General features: G+C 47.9%; 1 protein-coding gene across 1 annotated transcript in view; it reads left to right on the forward strand.

The window, feature by feature from the left end:
• The window catches only part of Ccdc6 (coiled-coil domain containing 6), a 98,056-nt gene that overhangs the window by 58,010 nt on the left and 21,976 nt on the right, over positions 1 to 18,070 (forward strand). The window contains exons 3-5 of the mRNA XM_034524492.2: positions 1,653 to 1,781; positions 13,412 to 13,515; positions 15,615 to 15,775. Coding sequence (XP_034380383.1) covers positions 1,653 to 1,781; positions 13,412 to 13,515; positions 15,615 to 15,775 — 394 coding nt within the window. The remainder of the gene's footprint in view (positions 1 to 1,652; positions 1,782 to 13,411; positions 13,516 to 15,614; positions 15,776 to 18,070) is intronic.

The following is an 18,070-nucleotide window of genomic DNA, read 5'->3' on the forward strand; positions in this document are numbered from 1 at the left end:
CCTCCCCCCCCCCCCCCGTAGTTTTAATTACCGAATGGCCTTGCAGAACCTGCGTTTTCAAGAGCTAAAAATAGACCAATCACTGTAAGCAACTCCTCACATCTTCCTTCTGTTGTGTGTCTGGGTCTCTGCAAGGGTGACCAGCTTGATTTTGGAGGGGGTACATCAGCTGTTTTAGTCAACATGTCCCATGCTAGAAGATGACCTCAGGATGAAAGGTGCTTTTAAACAGAGCACACACTCTGAGTAGCAGAATTCTTGCCAAAGATGAACATCTATCCGCTTGGGGTGATCTGGCTAGGGTCACCCACCACCCCCTCCTGAGGGAGGGCGACTGGCCTACTGTTACTTGGATTTAATATTTGACTCTGGAGTAGGCACCATGCTGGGGGCAGCATCAAGGGACAGCCTTCCTGGTTTGTCTCAGGTTTGCTGAGGGTCTGGGGTCGAGCAGAGTACAGTTCCCAAGCTCCTTCGTGCTCCAGTGTTTTGTCCTCCTAATGGTGGGCTGTTGTGTTCTGTATACAAGGGTGAGCGTGACAGGCACTTCTGCAAAATGTACTGTACATTGAAAGAAAAAGTTAAACCTGTGGACTTCACTGCCTTTATCCCCCTTTTCTCTGCTCTCCTGAGTTCTGAAGCAGCGAGCAAACTCCCACTGGTGATTAGTGTCCGTGTCCCGTCACCCCCACCCCCACCCCCACAAGAGGGTGGGAAAACATGGCTGGTTATTAGTTGGAAATCATGCTGGTTATTAGTGAGAACCCTGGCCTCCCCTGTGACTTCCTCGGTTTCTCTAATTTCCTTCTGGTTTTGAAAGTTGATTTCATATATAAATTATGTAAACTTTTTACTTGTAACATCATAGGTTTAATTTTTAATTGCATATATGAGGTTCTGCCCCCCCCCCCCCCCCCCCCGTTCTTCAGCAAGACGGTAGGAGGCGGCATGATGGATGATTTCATTATGCAAAGAGAACCAACATTGCTGATTCTCGCCAACACCGGCTTACACACACCTTGGGAAATGGCATAATTCTGAATAATTTGCTAAGTGTATTTTTGGGTTGTGGCATCTCGTCCTGCAGGCATGATGCAGCTCCGAGTAGATCACAGTTAATTTAATGACTGGCGGTGTGAAGCTTCAACCTGGAAAATTCCTGAGGTGGCTGAATGGGCAAAAGGCCCTTGTCACAAAAGCAAGGTGATGTCACTGCATCCCAAAGCCTCAAGGTAGACGAAGAGAACTTACCTTCTCTTGAAAGTTGTCCTTTGACTTCCACACGCCGTTGACATGCGCGTGCCCAAACTTCTTAGTCTTTTTGTCCGTGGTGTGTAACTTAAAAGAGACCGCAGTGCGTGTTCCAAAGTGTGCCTTTTGCCCGTTACCCAGATTCCCAGTTCCTCTCTGAAGAGACATCCCCATAACCCTTCTAGAATAGATATCAGTGTTTAACTATGGTTTGATGTTTGCTCTTTGAAGCCGGCCGTTTATACGAAAGCAGCCACCAGTTGTTCACGTGCGAGCACAAGCCGGGCGCTGCTGTTATTATGAGCAGCTTCCTAGTGGTGCAGCCTCTGGAAGCATGGATTCGCACAGCAGCATTGGTGGTCTCTGGGTCGTTCACTGTCCACTCCCTTCCTCTGTTCCAGCTGCAGCATGAGAAAGCCGAGCTGGAGCAGCACCTGGAGCAGGAACAGGAGTTTCAGGTCAACAAGCTGATGAAGAAGATCAAAAAGCTAGAGAATGACACCATCTCCAAGCAACTCACCTTAGAGCAGGTGAGCCAGAGGGAGCTCGGCTTCCTCTTTAAGCCACTTTGGGAGGCACCAGGGGGTAGAAGGGGGAGACCCCTTCCTGCTCTTCCCTCCCTTAGCTGGGACTGTATTTTCCGAGTGAGCGTTGGTGAGTTCACAGAGCCCCCTGTTTATTCTCACACTCTCTGTCTTTAGCCACAGTCGGTGTTCCAGGAGCTGTTCGGGTGAGCTTCTGATATATAGCGGGAAATCTTTTCCTGCAAAGTGACTGAGGGGGTGAAAGTGGGGAATGTCTTAACCCCAGAGTGCTTTCAGTGTCAGTCCTACATAACGGCAAGCTTGTAGGGACCAAAAGCTTCTTTCAAGGGTTGTTCAGAAGAAGTGATGGGCATCTTCCCACATCGTTGTCACGGGAACAGGCTCCACTCAGCCAGCCTTGTAGAGACAGATAATGAAGCAGTAGACTTGTTCCTACCAGGGTCAGTCTATGTAGTGTGTGACCCGATGGGGCTGTGGTCATTCTTCTGAGATATAAGTCTCCATTGGCAAACACAACAGGGAGGACTGAAATTGGGGGCGGCAGACTGGGAGGTACAAAACTAGTCAGGCTCCAGCGTTAGTGTGCCCGACAAGCTGGTGTGGGTGTCTGTTCCGGAGCTAGCCTCAGAGGCACACACTGGTTCTTCCACTCCTGTCAAACATAGCCGTGGCGGCCATCATTCTTCCATTGAGGCTGCAGTGTCCCTGGGATTGTGATCTCTGGTGCTTTTTCTCCCTCAGTAGCCTCAAAAGACATTTCCTTAAGATGAATTATTAAAGGCCATCTGTGGTGTGTGGCTGCGGGCTTCCACATGGAGCTGAGCAGGTGGGTTAAGACATCGCAACTCTGTTTTGTCCATGATGCTGAATGGTACCATGCAATGATTTGGCGAGGCCCTCTTGAGTGAGCACTTCAATCTCAGTTAATGTCTTTTCTGTTTGTCCATCCCTGTGCCAACTCCATCCACTGTAGCTCTCAATATTCATCTGTCTTACTTCATGTGGGATGTTTTCCTCACATGCGTGTCCCTGTGCTGCTCATGTGCATGGGTCTTGCAGAGGTCAGAAGAGAGCATTGTGTCCATGTAACAGGAATTATAGATGGTGAAGAATCATGCCAGGCCAGGAACTGAACCCAGATCCTCTAGAAGAGCAACAGGTGCTCTTAACCACTGACCCATCTCTCCAGCCCCCTGTAGCTCTAGATAGAACAGTTTGCCTGAGTTGAAACCAGGCTGGGAATGGGAGGTTGGGTGTATTGTCTTCTTATCCACACACAAAGGTACCAGAGGAGACTGATTGTCCCTGGGTTGTGTGGTACTGAATGGTTTCTTTTAAAATGTCCTTGTCCCTTCTGTGTTAAATTGGGTTTCCAAGGGTTAGTTATTTCGTAAGCGCACCTAGAGCACTCTGTTTCTTTTGATCATCTTTCAAACTGAGATGCAATATGTAAGTTTTAGAAAATTCATTTCCCCAATTTGAAAATGCTGGGTTCTGCTGTTCACCTATATAGCATTGTCGATAAGACAAGCTACCCTGCAAGGTAAACCTGTGAGGATTTGTGTTTTAATTCTTGATACAAATTCCAGGCGTCTAAGCCATTTAACTGAGAGACACCAGGGGGCTCAGCAGGGGGCTCACTGTATTTGTATTGTACTGAGACTTGGTCTTTTATGATGTTGAATGATGTTAAAGCAGCATCTGCCCTTTGTGTGTTTATAGGCTATGACCTGGTTCTCCAGTTGTGGCCACAAGGTGGAGACGGAGAGCTGACTTCAGCCTGAAAGGGCTGTGGCCTCACAGGCTCTGGGGAGGTGGAGAAAGTGGTATTGTGTGACAGACCTCTTCCAGGGCATGGAGACACAACACACTTGTCCACTTAGCCCAGATAGGGAACTCAGGGCAGACCAAAACACTGATATTACCAGCTTCCACCTTGGTGGCTTACTGAATTTTATAGAAGTTGTTTACAGGACTATGAGTGAGGGGTTACTTATGGGAGCAGAAATAACTCAAAGACAGCTTGATCGCCAAGATTTACCCCAGCATGGGTGACAGCTCACAAAAGCTGGGAACCTGGAGCACACTGACAGTCTGCAGGCAGCTCAACAGGCTTGCAGCTTGTTCTTTCCAAGTGACTCTGATCCAAACTGCCTCTCCCAGGCAGGTCAGCAGTTTTCTGCTTCTTACAGACATCTGGACTAGTCTCAAGTCTTCTTTGAAGCAGGGTTCCCTTAGAGAGGGAATCCTCTGAGGGGAACTCTCCATTGTTTACTCTGATAGGGAGTGAGTGGGGTCAGTTTCAGGGACTTCCTGAAACTATTGAGTTGTTTGCTTAAGTTCGTGCTTAAAGAGCTTTCCTGGAGGATGGAATATTTCAATCCTTGAGGAAACTTAGACAAAAATGGGTTTGAGGGAGGCAAGACTGGAGCAGGGATGGGCAGGGATGAGGGTACCCACCATCTATCAGACTAGACTCTGTATACTTTAGTAACAGACCAAGGTGCACATTCTTTCTGTGAACATGCAGCTTACTAGGAGCCTCCAATAGAGTGTGCCTTCTCCTCAGAGCCTCTTGGTGGGAGGGAGTCTGAGCTGAGACATGTCAGGATTATATTTTAATTAAGGTAGAGAAATGGAACATTGGTTATAAATTCTCTCCCATTGGTCCCGGTAGGTCTGGGAGGCTAAGTGTGAGGAACCATACTGTATCTTTTTTTTTTTTTTTCACGACATATACTCTTAGCCGGTGTTTGGAGGGATGTTGTGGTTCCTTCTGAGTTTCCGTGGCATCCCCTGAGAAGCTCTGTGGTGGGTCCTGAGTGTCTGTCGGTATGGGATGCTGTTGCAGTCAGCTTCCTGCATCCTAAGTGGGCACAGCTATCCCAGGCTGCCCCACCCCCATTTAGGCATAGTTCCGTTGAGATGAAGCCCAGCTCCCCAGTTTATCGGGGCCTTCTCTGTACTTAGCTTGGGAAGCCGTGTCAGTGTCATAAGAAACGCAGTGCTGGGGGTGTGGTCCATCACCTAGGAGTGCGGCATCGAGAGGTGGGGCCTGGTACGATGGACTTAGGTCACTGGGGGGCATTGCCTTCAGAGTGGTGTGGTTCTTGTGTTAGAGACCAAGTTACAAAACAGCAAGACGAGTACTAATCCTGAATCTCTGGCTTCCTCTCTCTGTCCTGTATCCTTCGACCATGATGCTCTGCACCATGTTAAGATGTAAGCAAGGAGGCCCTCTTTGGTCTTGGAGTTTTAGCCTCCAAAACTGTATGTTGAATAAACACTCATTACTCCATAGTTTTGGGCATTTTGTTACAGGAACACAAAACAGACCAGTCAAAGAGAGCAAACGACACAGCGGCTGCTCAACAGCCAGAGTGGACATTTAACAAAGCAGGGAAATAGTGGAGGGAATTCATAGTCATGCAACTCTGCTCACACTTGACTGACACACAGTTGCATGCCTGCCTGCCCTCCTCCTTCCCTCCCTCCCACAGTTGGCCCCATGCAATTCCAGCGGTGGTTCATGGGATTCTGAGTGTCCTCTTATGTGTGCCGTCTCCACCCTGTCAAAACCTCTATGAGAAGGGCGGAGTCTGGGTTGATAAAGTCATTTGATTTCATTAACATTAATCTATAATACTAGCTTTTCCAGCCACTGAAAGTAACGTACAGACTTTCTCTGGAGTCCAGTCACCTTCCCTTCTGGAATGGGCCCTGTAACCCCAGGCACATAGTTTGACCCCTTCTGTGAAATAGTTGTAATATCTAATTCATAGGGTTAGGGGCGCATTCACTCCGCTCGCCACCTCTCTCGCACTCCCTGTGGATGGAGACTCTCTTACCCCCAATGCAGGAGAAATTAGTTCACCCAATAAACCCAATAAAGGGCCTGGAGTGTGAGTGTTGGTTCTTCAATCCTGCCTCATTTTCTGGAAGATACGGGTCATAAAAGATGAGACCAGTTTCACCACCCAGCAGCGGGCTGTGACCCACAGGTGGAAGAATGGACCCTGGTGTCTCAGAAGCTGTTTCCAGAACTTTCAGGGGCCTCTTCCTTCTGCAGAGAACACTGTCAGGCCTCCCTGTCTGTTCTTCAGTCCGGCAGGCGTCTGCATGTGCTGTCCGGGTGTCTTGTAACAGTCCTCATTTGGTTCAGTTGTTTCTGTAGCATAAGCTCCATAGAGTGTCAAGGGGGCAGTGGCTTTACTCATCCAGGGATTGCAGTGACAATTTCCCTCCAGGAATCACAGCAGGTGCCTTTAAACAACCAAGGTTGATGAGAGGGAGAGAGGGTTCAGCAGTCAAGAGCCCTTGCTGCTTAATCCTGAGGACCAAGTTCAGATCCCATCACCCACAAAGGCAACTAAGTCACAAACCCCTGTACCCCCAGCTGAGGGATCCAGCAACCCATTTTTGGCCTCTATGGACACCCACACATACGAAGGTCAGTACGACAACACAGACACACAGACGTAAGAGTAGCCGCACATAATAAAATGACTCTTAAAGGAAAATATTATCACATGTGCCTCTGGGGAGTTTGGGGCTCCATGTTTCCAGGAACATGAACAACAGATGCCTCGCTCCTTCCTCGGCCTGTTTGTCCACGCTTCACGTTCTAAGAGTTCTCTCCTGGTAGGTCACTGTGACCTGGCTCTGTCTCCTCGTACTTTGTTTTTGCCTGTATCGCAATGTGCTAGTTGGACAGCATGAGCCTGTGTGAATTCATGTGTTTATCACTCAGTGTCTCCCAGGAAAGATGGCAGAGACACCCACGGCCAGCCTTGTTCAGGGAAATAGAGGTGAGTTGGCAGGCAGAAGTGGGAGAGGATACTCCAGGCCAGAGTGTCAGCAGGCTCTGCAAAGCCACACTGATAACAGAGATTCTGGGGAAGGTGGTAAATGGGTTCTTCCTCTCCTCCCAGGAGAGGCAGCAGGATTGAGAAGGCATAGGCTTGTCTTTACTGCTCATCATTTAGTTGTCCCAGGGCCTGGCCAGGCATCTGTGCTAACAATGTCCCATGGTACTAGTCCTAGCAGGTGGCTCACAGGGGCTTCTAAGGACAGTGCCCTAGCCTCCTGTGCCAGTTACAGAAAGCTGCTTGGGCCAGTGTGGCACACAGACTCTCAGTTCCTGGGAAAAGGTTTTGTTTTCAGTGTTTTTTATTGATTTTTTTGTAACTTGGCCAATTTCTTGTATAGAACCCAGCAGGTTATGTTTAATAGATTTTAAGTTTACGTTTGGGATTCTTCCTGTTGGTATTGGGATTCTTCCTGCGCCCTGGACCACCTTTTATGTTGTCTGGAAGGCAGTTTGGTCACAGTAAAAACCTAGTGGCCGCCCCAGGACTCGAACACCTACCAACCAGAGTGCATGCTTTGTAGCGCGAGCCACCTAGAGGCCAGCACATCCGTGTGACTTACACAAGAGCGGATAGAGTCTTTTTTGTTTCTTTGTTTGTTTGTTGTTTGGTTGGTGGGGAACAAAGTATTTCTTGGATCCATAGGGCCACTCGGGGTCTCTTAGGATCCTTTCACACTGACTGAATCCTTGTGGATTCCAGCAGCTGGAAGGGACCCTGTCAGGAGAGAGCCTGCCCGTGGCATCTGCCGCTTGCTGTGTGCTCTGATAGCACAAAGAGTGGCTGTCTCGAGCGTTGCATTAAACTCAGCGTTTGCATTAGGATGACAATCCATTGCCCTCCCAAGAAAATTTGGAAAACGGGTATGAAAAAACATAATGACAACACAAAAATATTACCGGGACTGCACGTGTACATTCCCCCCCACCTCTGTCTCATCCCCGCCCCAGCTGCTGTAATTTTTTCTCCTCTTCCTCCTCCTTCCTCCCTAAAGCAATAGCATATCATTTTGAAGTTGGATGATGGCAAATTTGGGGGGGCTATCTCAGTTATTTCCAAAGCTTAGCCACAATAGACAAACCCATTCACTGCTCCTTCAGGAGAGGTTTGGGGAAGAAGCCTTCAGCCATGCTGGAGAATACGTAGGATTTGGTGCCCTGGATGCAGGCAAACTTCTCAAGAAGCCTTGGGCAGTATCCGTAACTTCATTAGTTCTGTCCCCTGGAGCTGCCAAGTTGTCGCAATGTCAACTGGGAGGTCTCCAGGCCCTGCCTCAGAGAGTCTGGGAGGAGAGGCATGTGCCCTGTAGCAGTTGAAAGGGACACCTGGCCCCCAATGCACTTGCATTTCAACGGAGAACAAAAACTCGGCTGCAGTCCTCATTTGAATTGGGTGACATTTCCATGTGGGTTAATTCATGCAGGTGCTGTTACACAGTGGACCATGACAGCATCTGTCCAGTATAGGAAAAGCTGCGTCCCATCATCCAGCGGTGTACGTTGTCTGGGCAGGCCAGGGGGGCATGACTTTGCCCATTAAGTGACACTGAGATGCTGTGCTGAACGCTGTAAAAGAGCCCCCAATCCCAGATTTCCTGCTTATCCTTTGAGCGCATCAAGTATCTGCTGAGATTCCTTGCAATGGATGATGTCGGCTGGCTTAGAGAAGCACACAGTAACGGAACAAAGGACTGATTTCAGCAGCCCCACACACGGTGCTGGGACCAGTGTGGCAACAGTCGGCTTTATTTGAAATGAAACTTGAGTTTTGGATGCAGTGCATCTTGGATTTTCTTTTCTTCTTTTTTTTTTTAAAAAAATTATTTATTAATGTATTCGGCATTCTGCCTGTGTGTATGCCTGCACACCAGAAGAGGGAACCAGATCTCATTACAGATGGTTGTGAGCCATCATGTGGTTGCTGGGAATCAAACTCAGGACCTCTGGAAGAGCAGCCAGTGCTCTTAACCGCTGAGCCATCTCTCTAGCCCTTGGATTTTATTTTCTTAACATTATTTTTAGGGCTAGCAAGTTCGCTTTCAGTTACAAGGATTTGGCTGCCAAGACTGATGACCCAGGTTAAACCCCCAGACTTAAATGGTGAAGGGACTCCTGCCAGTTGTCCTTTGATACCCAGCCCCCAACACAAAATGAACTGATACCTACTCATGTGATTTCCCTGAGGACTTTTTAAGATTTAAATTTATTTATGCGCACGTGTGTGGAGTGACTTACAGAATCCAGAATAGGGCTGTGGATCCCCTGCAGCTGTAGGTGTGGGGTTGTGAGCCATCAGAAATGGGGGCTGGGGACTGAGCTCAAGTCTTCACGCCTGAGTAGCAAGTGCCCTTATACCTGAGCCATGGTCCCTGCCCCTCCTGACGTACATACATGTACCCAGTGCTTTGTAACCTGCTTACCATCCACAGTAATTACGTAGTCCAGGGGTGGGGGCATCCTGGAGAATTAGGACCAGCGTGTTAGTTTGTGTGATAGGGTGCTCATGTCTGAGAGGAAGGGAGATCTGTGTGTCTGTCAGTACTCTTGTTTTTACGCTCCCATTGCTGATTGTGGCTCATGCTTTCAACACCAGCATTTGGAAGGCAGAAGCCAGCGTTGTTTTTGTTTTTAAAAGAAGAGATGTAGGTTACATTATAGAAGGCTAACTTTGGGCTCCTTTGATATCTCCCAGGGAGCTGAATATTTGCTCAGTTTTAATCCTTGTGGGAAGTGATTGATCCCCTTAAAGGTGCCTAGTACACATAAATTAATACCGGTTTATTACTGGTTTGCTATGGTGGTTGCGTTGTTACTTCATGATGAAATTAGAGGTTTCTAAAATTAGATGCCTTCTTTTTTTCTTATTTTATTTTTTGGGTTTATTTTTTGGTTTTTAGAGACAGGGTCATTCTCTGTAGCCCTGGTTGTCCTGGAGCTTGCTCTGTAGACCAGAGTGACCTTGAACTCACAGAGATCCGCCTGGCTCTGCCTCCTGAGTGCCGGTGGGTGGCATTTGCCACCACTGCTTTTAAAAGGTTTTTTTTTTTTTTTTTTTTTATGACAAAAAAAAAAAAATAGATGTTCATTAAAAAAAAAAATCAGGTAAGGCAGGAAATGGCAGGGGGACAGCCATTTTATCCAGAAGACTATTTATCATGCTACATAACTTGTTCTTTACATCCCCCCTCCCAAGCCTTTCTTTCTTCCCCCTCCCCTCAGTACAGAAACATTTCCAGTTTCTGGCGTATGTAAGCTATAACCTCTGGGACTTGACAGTGACCATCCTCCCTTCTCCATCTCTTTGCTGCCTGACTTCTATGTGTGAGCTCAGGGGGACACCCTAGGATCTGTCCTTAGTTCTGAAAGCAGTTGCTGATGGCTTAATCACCTGGGGTTGGGGAAACTACCTTAATCCAGCCTAACACAAACGGACTGCTTGTGTTTCTGTTTTGTTTTTTTATTTTATTTTTTAAAAAAAAATTTTAAGGACTGTTTTACAGAAAGCAAGGGCCAGAGGTGTTCCCAGCTAGGAGAGTCGCAGTGCTGAGTAATCAGGCAGACTCCCGCAGAGGCTGTGCCTGGGTTCTGGCTGCCTCTGCAGGTTTAAACCATGAGGGGTGGGTATGTGGCAGAGCAAGGCCTCCTCTGTAGCCTCCTGAGTCCTCTGAGCTACATTCTTCTGATGTGTATGCAAAGGTTGGATTAGCTTCCCGGGCCGAGCACTGAAGGTGCACACAGCTCGTGCCTGGTTTGCGTGGATTCTGTTCTAACCGCTGCACTTCCTTTCCCAGGTGGTTCTGATCTACCGCCAGGTCAGCGTTGTGGATACCTGGTCATCCATGATATTAGAAGGAATAGTGATAGGAACGGGCTGAGCCCGTACGACCTTCCGATAGAACCACTCTCAGGGAGCTTGGGGGTGGCAACCCCCATCCCCTCTTGTTTGTTTAGTCCTTGTCGTCTTCTCAGTAAGCCGGAATAAAAGAATCCTGGCTAAGTGTTTGGTTGACGGAGGGTTTATATTTGAAGAGACTATGTTCCCTATATCCTTTGCATGGGTGGGTGGGTTCTTGCTATGCGGTGACAGATGGCTTCACACCGGTGCACACCTCACACCTCATGAGGGGTGTGTGTGTGCGTGTAAAAGCCAAAGGTTGGCATCAGGAGTCCTCTTCAGCCACTCTCCACTGTGTTTACTGAGGCAGGCCCTCTTGCTGATTCTGGAGCCTGCTGATTTGGCCAGTCTAGCTAGGCAGCTTGCTGCAGGGACCTCCTCCCTTACTGCCTAAGCATTGGGATTACAGGTAGACCGCCATGTTGCACGGATGTGGTATTCCCTGAAGTCAAATATCCTTCTCCCGGCCCCTTTAATGCTTTCTCTCTCTCTCTCTCTCTCTCTCTTTTTTTTTTTTTTTTTTTTTAGATTTATTTATGTATAAGTACACTGTTGCTGTCTTCTGACACACCAGAAGAGGGCATTGGATCCCATTACAGATGGTTGTGAGCCACCATGTGGTTGCTGGGAATTGAACTCAGGACCTCTGGAAGAGCAGTCAGTGCTCTTAACCGCTGAGCCATCTCTCCAGCCCCAACTTCCCTCTTTTTAAAGAAATTACAATTTTTTTCTTATTTGAGGAGAGCTAGCGTGTGCCATGGCATGTGCGTGGCAGTCACTACAAAAACCTACCGATCAGTTCTCCTACGACATTTGAGTCCAGAGGAGTGAACCTGGAAGCACCAGGTTCTTGCTTGGCTGCAAGCATCTTTGTCCTCTATCCTGCTGGCCCCCAGGTGGCTTTGAGAGAAGCTCCATTGTAACCCCTTGTAGGGGAGCCTTCCTGTCAGCTTCTTCTGTTATGTGTACACTGGTAATGTCTGGTTTCTCAAGGGCCTCTTTCCCAACATTATGGGGGGAGGGGGGTGTCGTCTGATCTCTGGAATTCAAAGTGTATTTTCTCTTAGTGGTCCTGATGAAATTGGGCTCAGGCTATAAACCTTTGCAAGTGCACTGGAACAACTTTCCGGAGAGTCTCACAGCTGAGCCTGATGGGAGGGGTGGAATTCTTATTGGGGGTGTCACCGATTTCCTTGTCCCCTCCCCAGTTCCCTTCCCAGACTCCTGTTACTCCCCGTCCTGTTTTATTTCCGTTTGGCTCTCATACCCTGGGTCTGCTGCCTCAGCCTCTTGAGTGCTGGGCTCACAGGTGTGCTCCGTCAGCTCTAACAGGGGAAGTGAACAGAGAGAGGGAGGCAAGGCAGAGCTGGGCCTCTCTGCCTGCAGACACAGGTCTACTGACCCAGGGATACACTGTTTATCCACCAAGGAAGTCTGAGGAAGTTCCAGGCTTAATTGGGATGTATGGTAGGACTCTTGAGTCTGACGTTAATTAACCCAAAATAAGGAATAGAGCCCGCGCCACGGAACACCAGGGAGGACTTGGGCTTGCCACTGAAAGACTTAATTAGAGAGCAGCTTTGGAAATGAACTCTGCTCATCAGCTGTACCCATGGGCCCTGCAGGCTGCAGAGTAACTGTGGTGGTGGCGTACCAGGGGTTTGGTGGTTGGATTAGTCTGACACTTAGATATTTGGCGGTGGGTGAGAGGGTCCCTGTTGAGGGAACTCTGAATTTAAAACAAGACTACATAAACAAACCGAGGAAGGAGGGACATGAGGGAGACAGTTAGAGGCAGACTAGTGTGTTTGTATTTTTTTTTTGAAGCGTGCCTGGGAGCAGGTGACAAGTACCCTCTCTGGACATTCCCTCCCTCCCTCCCTCCCTCCCTCCCTCCCTCCCTCCCTCCTTCCCTCCCTCCCTCCAGACTGAGAAGCCAGTCTTAGCAGGCAGAGAAGACACCCTGGACCTCACAAAGCTCCCTGCTGTTCCACCAAGTACTTCTGAAGTATTCGCACTCAGTTACCTAGCTGTTTCTTGCCCTTGAGCTGTTCTTCAGGGAATCCCACATCCCACTATGCAAAAGGAATGCTTCCTGTTTGTAGAGCCCAGCTCCATCACTTGTCCAGAACTGATGACGTGTTCTTGAATCTAGACACAGGGGAGAGGAGAGGCATGGACTGAAGGGGTGGTGGTGCTGTGCAATGCATACAGTCAAAGCATATCACACGCAGGTGTGAAGATACCATCATAAAGCCCCTTATTTTGTAATAAGGTATTTGGCTAATAAAAGTGAAGGAACTAGCTTCTCACAGAGGTCTATATGCTGTTACAACCAAGATACTGACATTACTGGAGGGGGTAGAGGATAGAGGCCTGGAGAGTTATGTCCTAGATGGCTGGAACAGGATAAAACCAGAGACAGAGACAAGTGTTGAGCACAACATTCTAAGTGCCACATATTAATGATGCCTGAGGTAAGGCACTTAAACTCAGTCAGAAGTACACTTCCGCTTTACAAGTGGTGACTGGTAACTTCCCATTCTCCCAGCTAACCCTTGGCGGAGCTGGGATTCGAACCCAGGTATTTGACTCAAGGTTTGTGATGCATAAGTACTTAGTTTTAGTGGCCTTTTGAGAGACACTGATTATGGAAGCGATCGGTCCTGGGTTCGCTGTCTTGCCGAAGTGGTTACCGTTGCAGGAAATGGTTTGATCCAGTGTCCGGTCTTTCCAAAGCTGTTGGGCCAGCTTTGCTCATCTCTTTTCACAGTCACGGTGAGAGCCAGTCAAGGATGCTCCGGTGCCCAGGCATTCATTCTCAGTAAAGCTGTTCCTCTTTCCCTCCTTTAGTTGAGACGGGAGAAGATTGACCTCGAAAACACACTGGAGCAGGAACAGGAGGCGCTGGTAAATCGGCTGTGGAAGAGGATGGATAAGCTGGAAGCTGAGAAGAGGTTTGTTGGTGTGAGCGTGTGCCCGCACGTGTCTGTCAACTAGGGATGGCTTTGGGGCGTTGGAATCGCTTGATTAACACATACCATCCTAACTTTTTTTTTTTTTTTTTTTTAATTAAATAATTTCTGTTTATATAAGTACACTGTCGCTGTCTTCAGCCACACCAGAAGAGGGCACCAGATCCCATTACAGATGGTTATGAGCCACCATGTGGTTGCTGCGAATTGAACTCAGGACCTCTGGAAGAGCTCAGTCAGTGCTCCCCTCCGTCCCCCATCCTAACTTGTTAAAGGAAAAGTGTTGACTTTTCCGGCAGCAGTCTTCTCTCTGTGCCTGGCTTTTCTCCTCCCTCAAACGCAGATTGTTTTCATTTATTAGTTCAAAGCCGAGTCAGAGTCACCCTTGGTGCCACATCAACCTGCCAGCTACTGCTCACCCCTAGGGTTTGCTGACTCAGGTGATTTTTTTTTAGGGTTTTTTTTTTAATTTAATTTATTTTATTTTATTTTTTCTTTTTAGTTAGGTGATTTTTAATAGAAGAGTGACTATCTGTTTGCTTTTAAACCGACTGTAAACAAATATCTGTGTATTCCAATACTTGGGTTTTCTACAGGCACAGATGTAAAGTGTTACCCCACAGCAAATGTTCCTTAAGTCACCTCGTCACAGACACTCACAGGCCTCGTTTTTTGTTTTGTTTTGTTTTGTTTTTTGTTTTTAAATCACTTGGCACTTTCGGTTTGGCAGGGACAGAGAGGCAGGAACATTCTGTCCGAGCTTCGTGTGGTAAACAGGAATTTCCCCTGAAGGTGCTTGTCACTTCCCTGCCCCAGAATCTCGAGTTTGCCTCCCAGCAGCCTGTGTTCTCTCTCGTCCACTTGGATGTGCAAGTTCTGCTCTGTTCTGGTTCACGTGTAGAATTACAAACAGCAGACAAACCAAAGATACGTCTAGGAGACATCCTCCAGCCACAGTCAGTCAGCCAGCCAGCATGGATTACAGGACTAAGGTAGCAGGTCTAATAAATTGAATTATAGAGTCATTTTGTGACCACATCTGTAGTTACTTGTTAATTGTCTCAAGTACAGCTACCGGTAAGTTGTTGCAGGTGGCCTGCCTTTTTGCAATGCAGTTGAAGGCTTTATGTGCATAACAGTTGTGTTAAGTTACTGAGTGTAGCTGTACCAAATGGCCATTCCGTAGGTAAAAGGCTGTTGATCGTTTTCTGCCTTTTACCTGAATGAGAATCGGTAGGGAAGGTGGGTGCACCAGTTATTGACTAAATACTCCTGACCTAATAATCGGTTTTTTTTTTTTTTTTTAACATTACATCATTGACCCCAGTTTTCCAAACCTCGGTTTCATTAACCCCGGTTTTCCAAAGCTCGGGTTTCAAAGTGTCTGTAAGTGACTTCATCCTCCAGGACAATCTTTAGCACTTTCTAAATTTCACCCAAAGCAACAAGAGAGTAGAGTTTCTCCTTACCTTCCATCCTCTGCAACCGGCTTGCTAACCACGTCGTCAGCCTAGCCTGAGTATTTGCTGGACTCTGGGCATGGTAACCAGATACGTGTTTACACAGACTTCACAGGTAGAACTGACTGCCAGGGTCACTCAGAGAGAAGGAGCAGGGATGATGTACTGCTCCCTGCACAAGATGTGAGGGCCTGAGTTCAGATCCCCAACACCCATGTAAAGCTTGAGCCTGTGATCGCTGTGCCGAGATAGGAGAATCCCAGAAGCTGGAGCCAGCTTACCTTGCTTAGCAGCCAAGAGCAAGACACCTTGTTGCAAACGGGGAAGGGAGAAGGGAGGACCCACACCTGAGATTATCCTCTGACCTCCGCGTGTGGGTGGTTTGTGTGCACCTGGACTGACAGACGGTCACACAAAGAACACAAAAAGAATGAGATCTCGCCACTCGGCCCTTTGACCTGTGACAATAGCGAGGGTGGACTGAGAGGTTGCGAGACAGAGGCTTCAGTCAGTCCCTCGGACACTCGTCAGGCGAGCCCTGAGCTTGGATATTGTGTGCTCTAATACTGCAAACTGTTCTTCATTACTGTATTCTCCCCCCACTTCCCCTTTTCTGTGAAGAATCCTACAGGAGAAATTAGACCAGCCTGTGTCTGCACCGCCATCGCCTAGAGACATCTCCATGGAGATCGATTCTCCTGAGAACATGATGAGGCATATCAGGTTTTTAAAGAATGAAGTGGAGCGATTGAAGAAGCAGCTGCGAGCCGCCCAGTTACAGCGTACGTGGCCCCCCATCCCCTCCCTGTACCAGACCACGTCAGTCCTGTGCTGTACTAAGGGACTTGCAGTAGCCACAGTCACAGCGTCACTCGTGACGCATGGACGTTTGCACACGAGTCCGTTACTCTGGGGTATATTTTTAGAACAGACACATCATGGCGGGAGGGCCCACAGTTTAGAATGCTTCCCGAAGATAATTTTGATAATCTCAGGGAGTCCCTGAATGAGCAGGAGCCCAGGTGTCTCACATCCCCCTATTGCTGAGATAAATCCTGACTTAAGGGAGAGCACGCTTATTTGGCACACAGGGTACAGCCCATCATTAGCAGGGAGGCCACAGAGGCAGGAAGTCAAGAGAACTGGTCACGTCACATCCAATGGTTGAGAACAGAGAACAGTTGATGAGTGGATACCTGTGCTTGGCTAGCTTTTGTGTGTGCGTGTGTGTTTGTGTGTGTCTTTGTGTACACATACATATACACATTCACATACATACACACATACATATGCATGCACATGTATATATACATATTTATTTGTATGTAATACATGTGTATATGTAGTTTGTCTTAGTGTAATTTACATATTTTATTACCTTATTAACAGAATCTATTCAGCATAACTTTTATATAGATATGAATGATTGGTATATATTAATATGTACAAATACAGTGCCTTTCCCGACAATTCCATATAATGTATTTGGTTATGTTCACCGTTCAGCCTTCCCCCTAATCCCTCCCACGCCCACTCTCTACCACTACACTCCCAGCTTTGAGTCTGCTTCTTACTTAGTTCACTAAGCCCAGTTGTGCTGTCTGTGTACAAGCGTGGGCCTGTCTACTGCAGCAGAGTCGTCTGCCGTGGGCCACGTCCCTCAGGAAAGCTGACTGGGAATGGGACTGCTCACGGCGAGCTCATGCCTTCCCACATCAGTCGAGATAATCTCTCCTATACCCCTTTCCACGTGATCCCCTTATCTGACATGGCTGGTGGAGTTGGATGAGTTTGGTCACAAACTTTAACCCCAGCCTGACCGCCTGTCCTCTGAGGCAGCAAAAAATCCAGATTAATAGTGGAAAGCAGAAGAGGACAGTTTAGTCAGTGGCCATGCTGGGAAGAGGGCAACAGAGAGATCCAGCAACCCCTCTAGTCTGGTTTCTCATCCTGTCTAATAGAACCAACTTAATCTTATCCCTGACTAGCTTACAAATATGTGACTCAGACTGTGGCTATTTTATTTGGCTTTGACGATTACTGGGGTGGGGTGTAACCCCTAATCTTTTCTAACTGCTGACCTGGCTACCCCCACCCCCACCCCCTGCACTATTCCCCAACTACTTGCTGTTTCTCCTGGCCATGTTCTCATGGTACATCTCTCATGATGCCTCCTCTCTTTCTCGTGGTCTTCTCCACTCCACCCTTGACCAGATCACTGAGATCCTGCCTACCTTTAATCCCTCCAGCAATTGGCTTGTAGTCATTTTTATTTAACCGGTAGTTTTAAGGAGCAAGCTTGTAAACCTGAGAACTCACTTGTAGGCCTAAGATCTTCAGATATAGAATTTGGCAGCACAATAAGTAGCAACAGACCGAACCTCCAGTCCTGAAGTGAGATAGAAGTCTATATCAGGGGCCAAGGATTTGCACATCCAAGCAGTTCTGGTGGAGGCGTGGACCCGCCCACCCACAATGGACCCATCTTTGCCCAGATTTCAGTCTCAGCTTGTATACCTGAAATCTCTTCCAGGGATACAGGTTCCTTCTGCCTGGTCCCCACCCCCTACTCCCAGCTCCTTCTCCCAGTCTGAGATTCCTGGGGAAGTCATAGCTTTGTCAGTGTCCACTGCTTCGGTAGTCTGGTAGAGAATAAAAGACAAAAGTGTTTTTCTTCAGAGTATTCTTCATCTCTGCCCGTTACAGTTCTAGACTGTATCAAATTGACAATTAAAACTGGTCACCAGGCTCCTCGGTGACCTTTGTGATCATGTTTATCTGTATGACGTTGATGAACCCCTGCAGGAGCGCTTCCCCCCCCCCCTGCACCTTGGCCCCACGAAGGGAGGGCCGTGAAGGGTGTTTGCCTTCCTGCTTCCTTCCTTCCTGCTGAATTTAATCTTCGATGACATTTGCACATGGCATTTGCCTGACAGATGCTTTCGAAATTCATGCTTAATATTTCGGAAAAGGCCAAGGTGTTGTAGCAATCAAGGTTCTGGGTTTCTGAGCCTTGTCTAGGTTTCTCTGCAGTTTTAGGGGTGTGCTGTGCTTCAGATGTTTGGCTGCAGACATTT

Source organism: Arvicanthis niloticus, chromosome 20, assembly GCF_011762505.2.
Source record: "Arvicanthis niloticus isolate mArvNil1 chromosome 20, mArvNil1.pat.X, whole genome shotgun sequence".
In the NCBI taxonomy this organism is placed as follows: Eukaryota; Metazoa; Chordata; class Mammalia; order Rodentia; family Muridae; genus Arvicanthis; species Arvicanthis niloticus.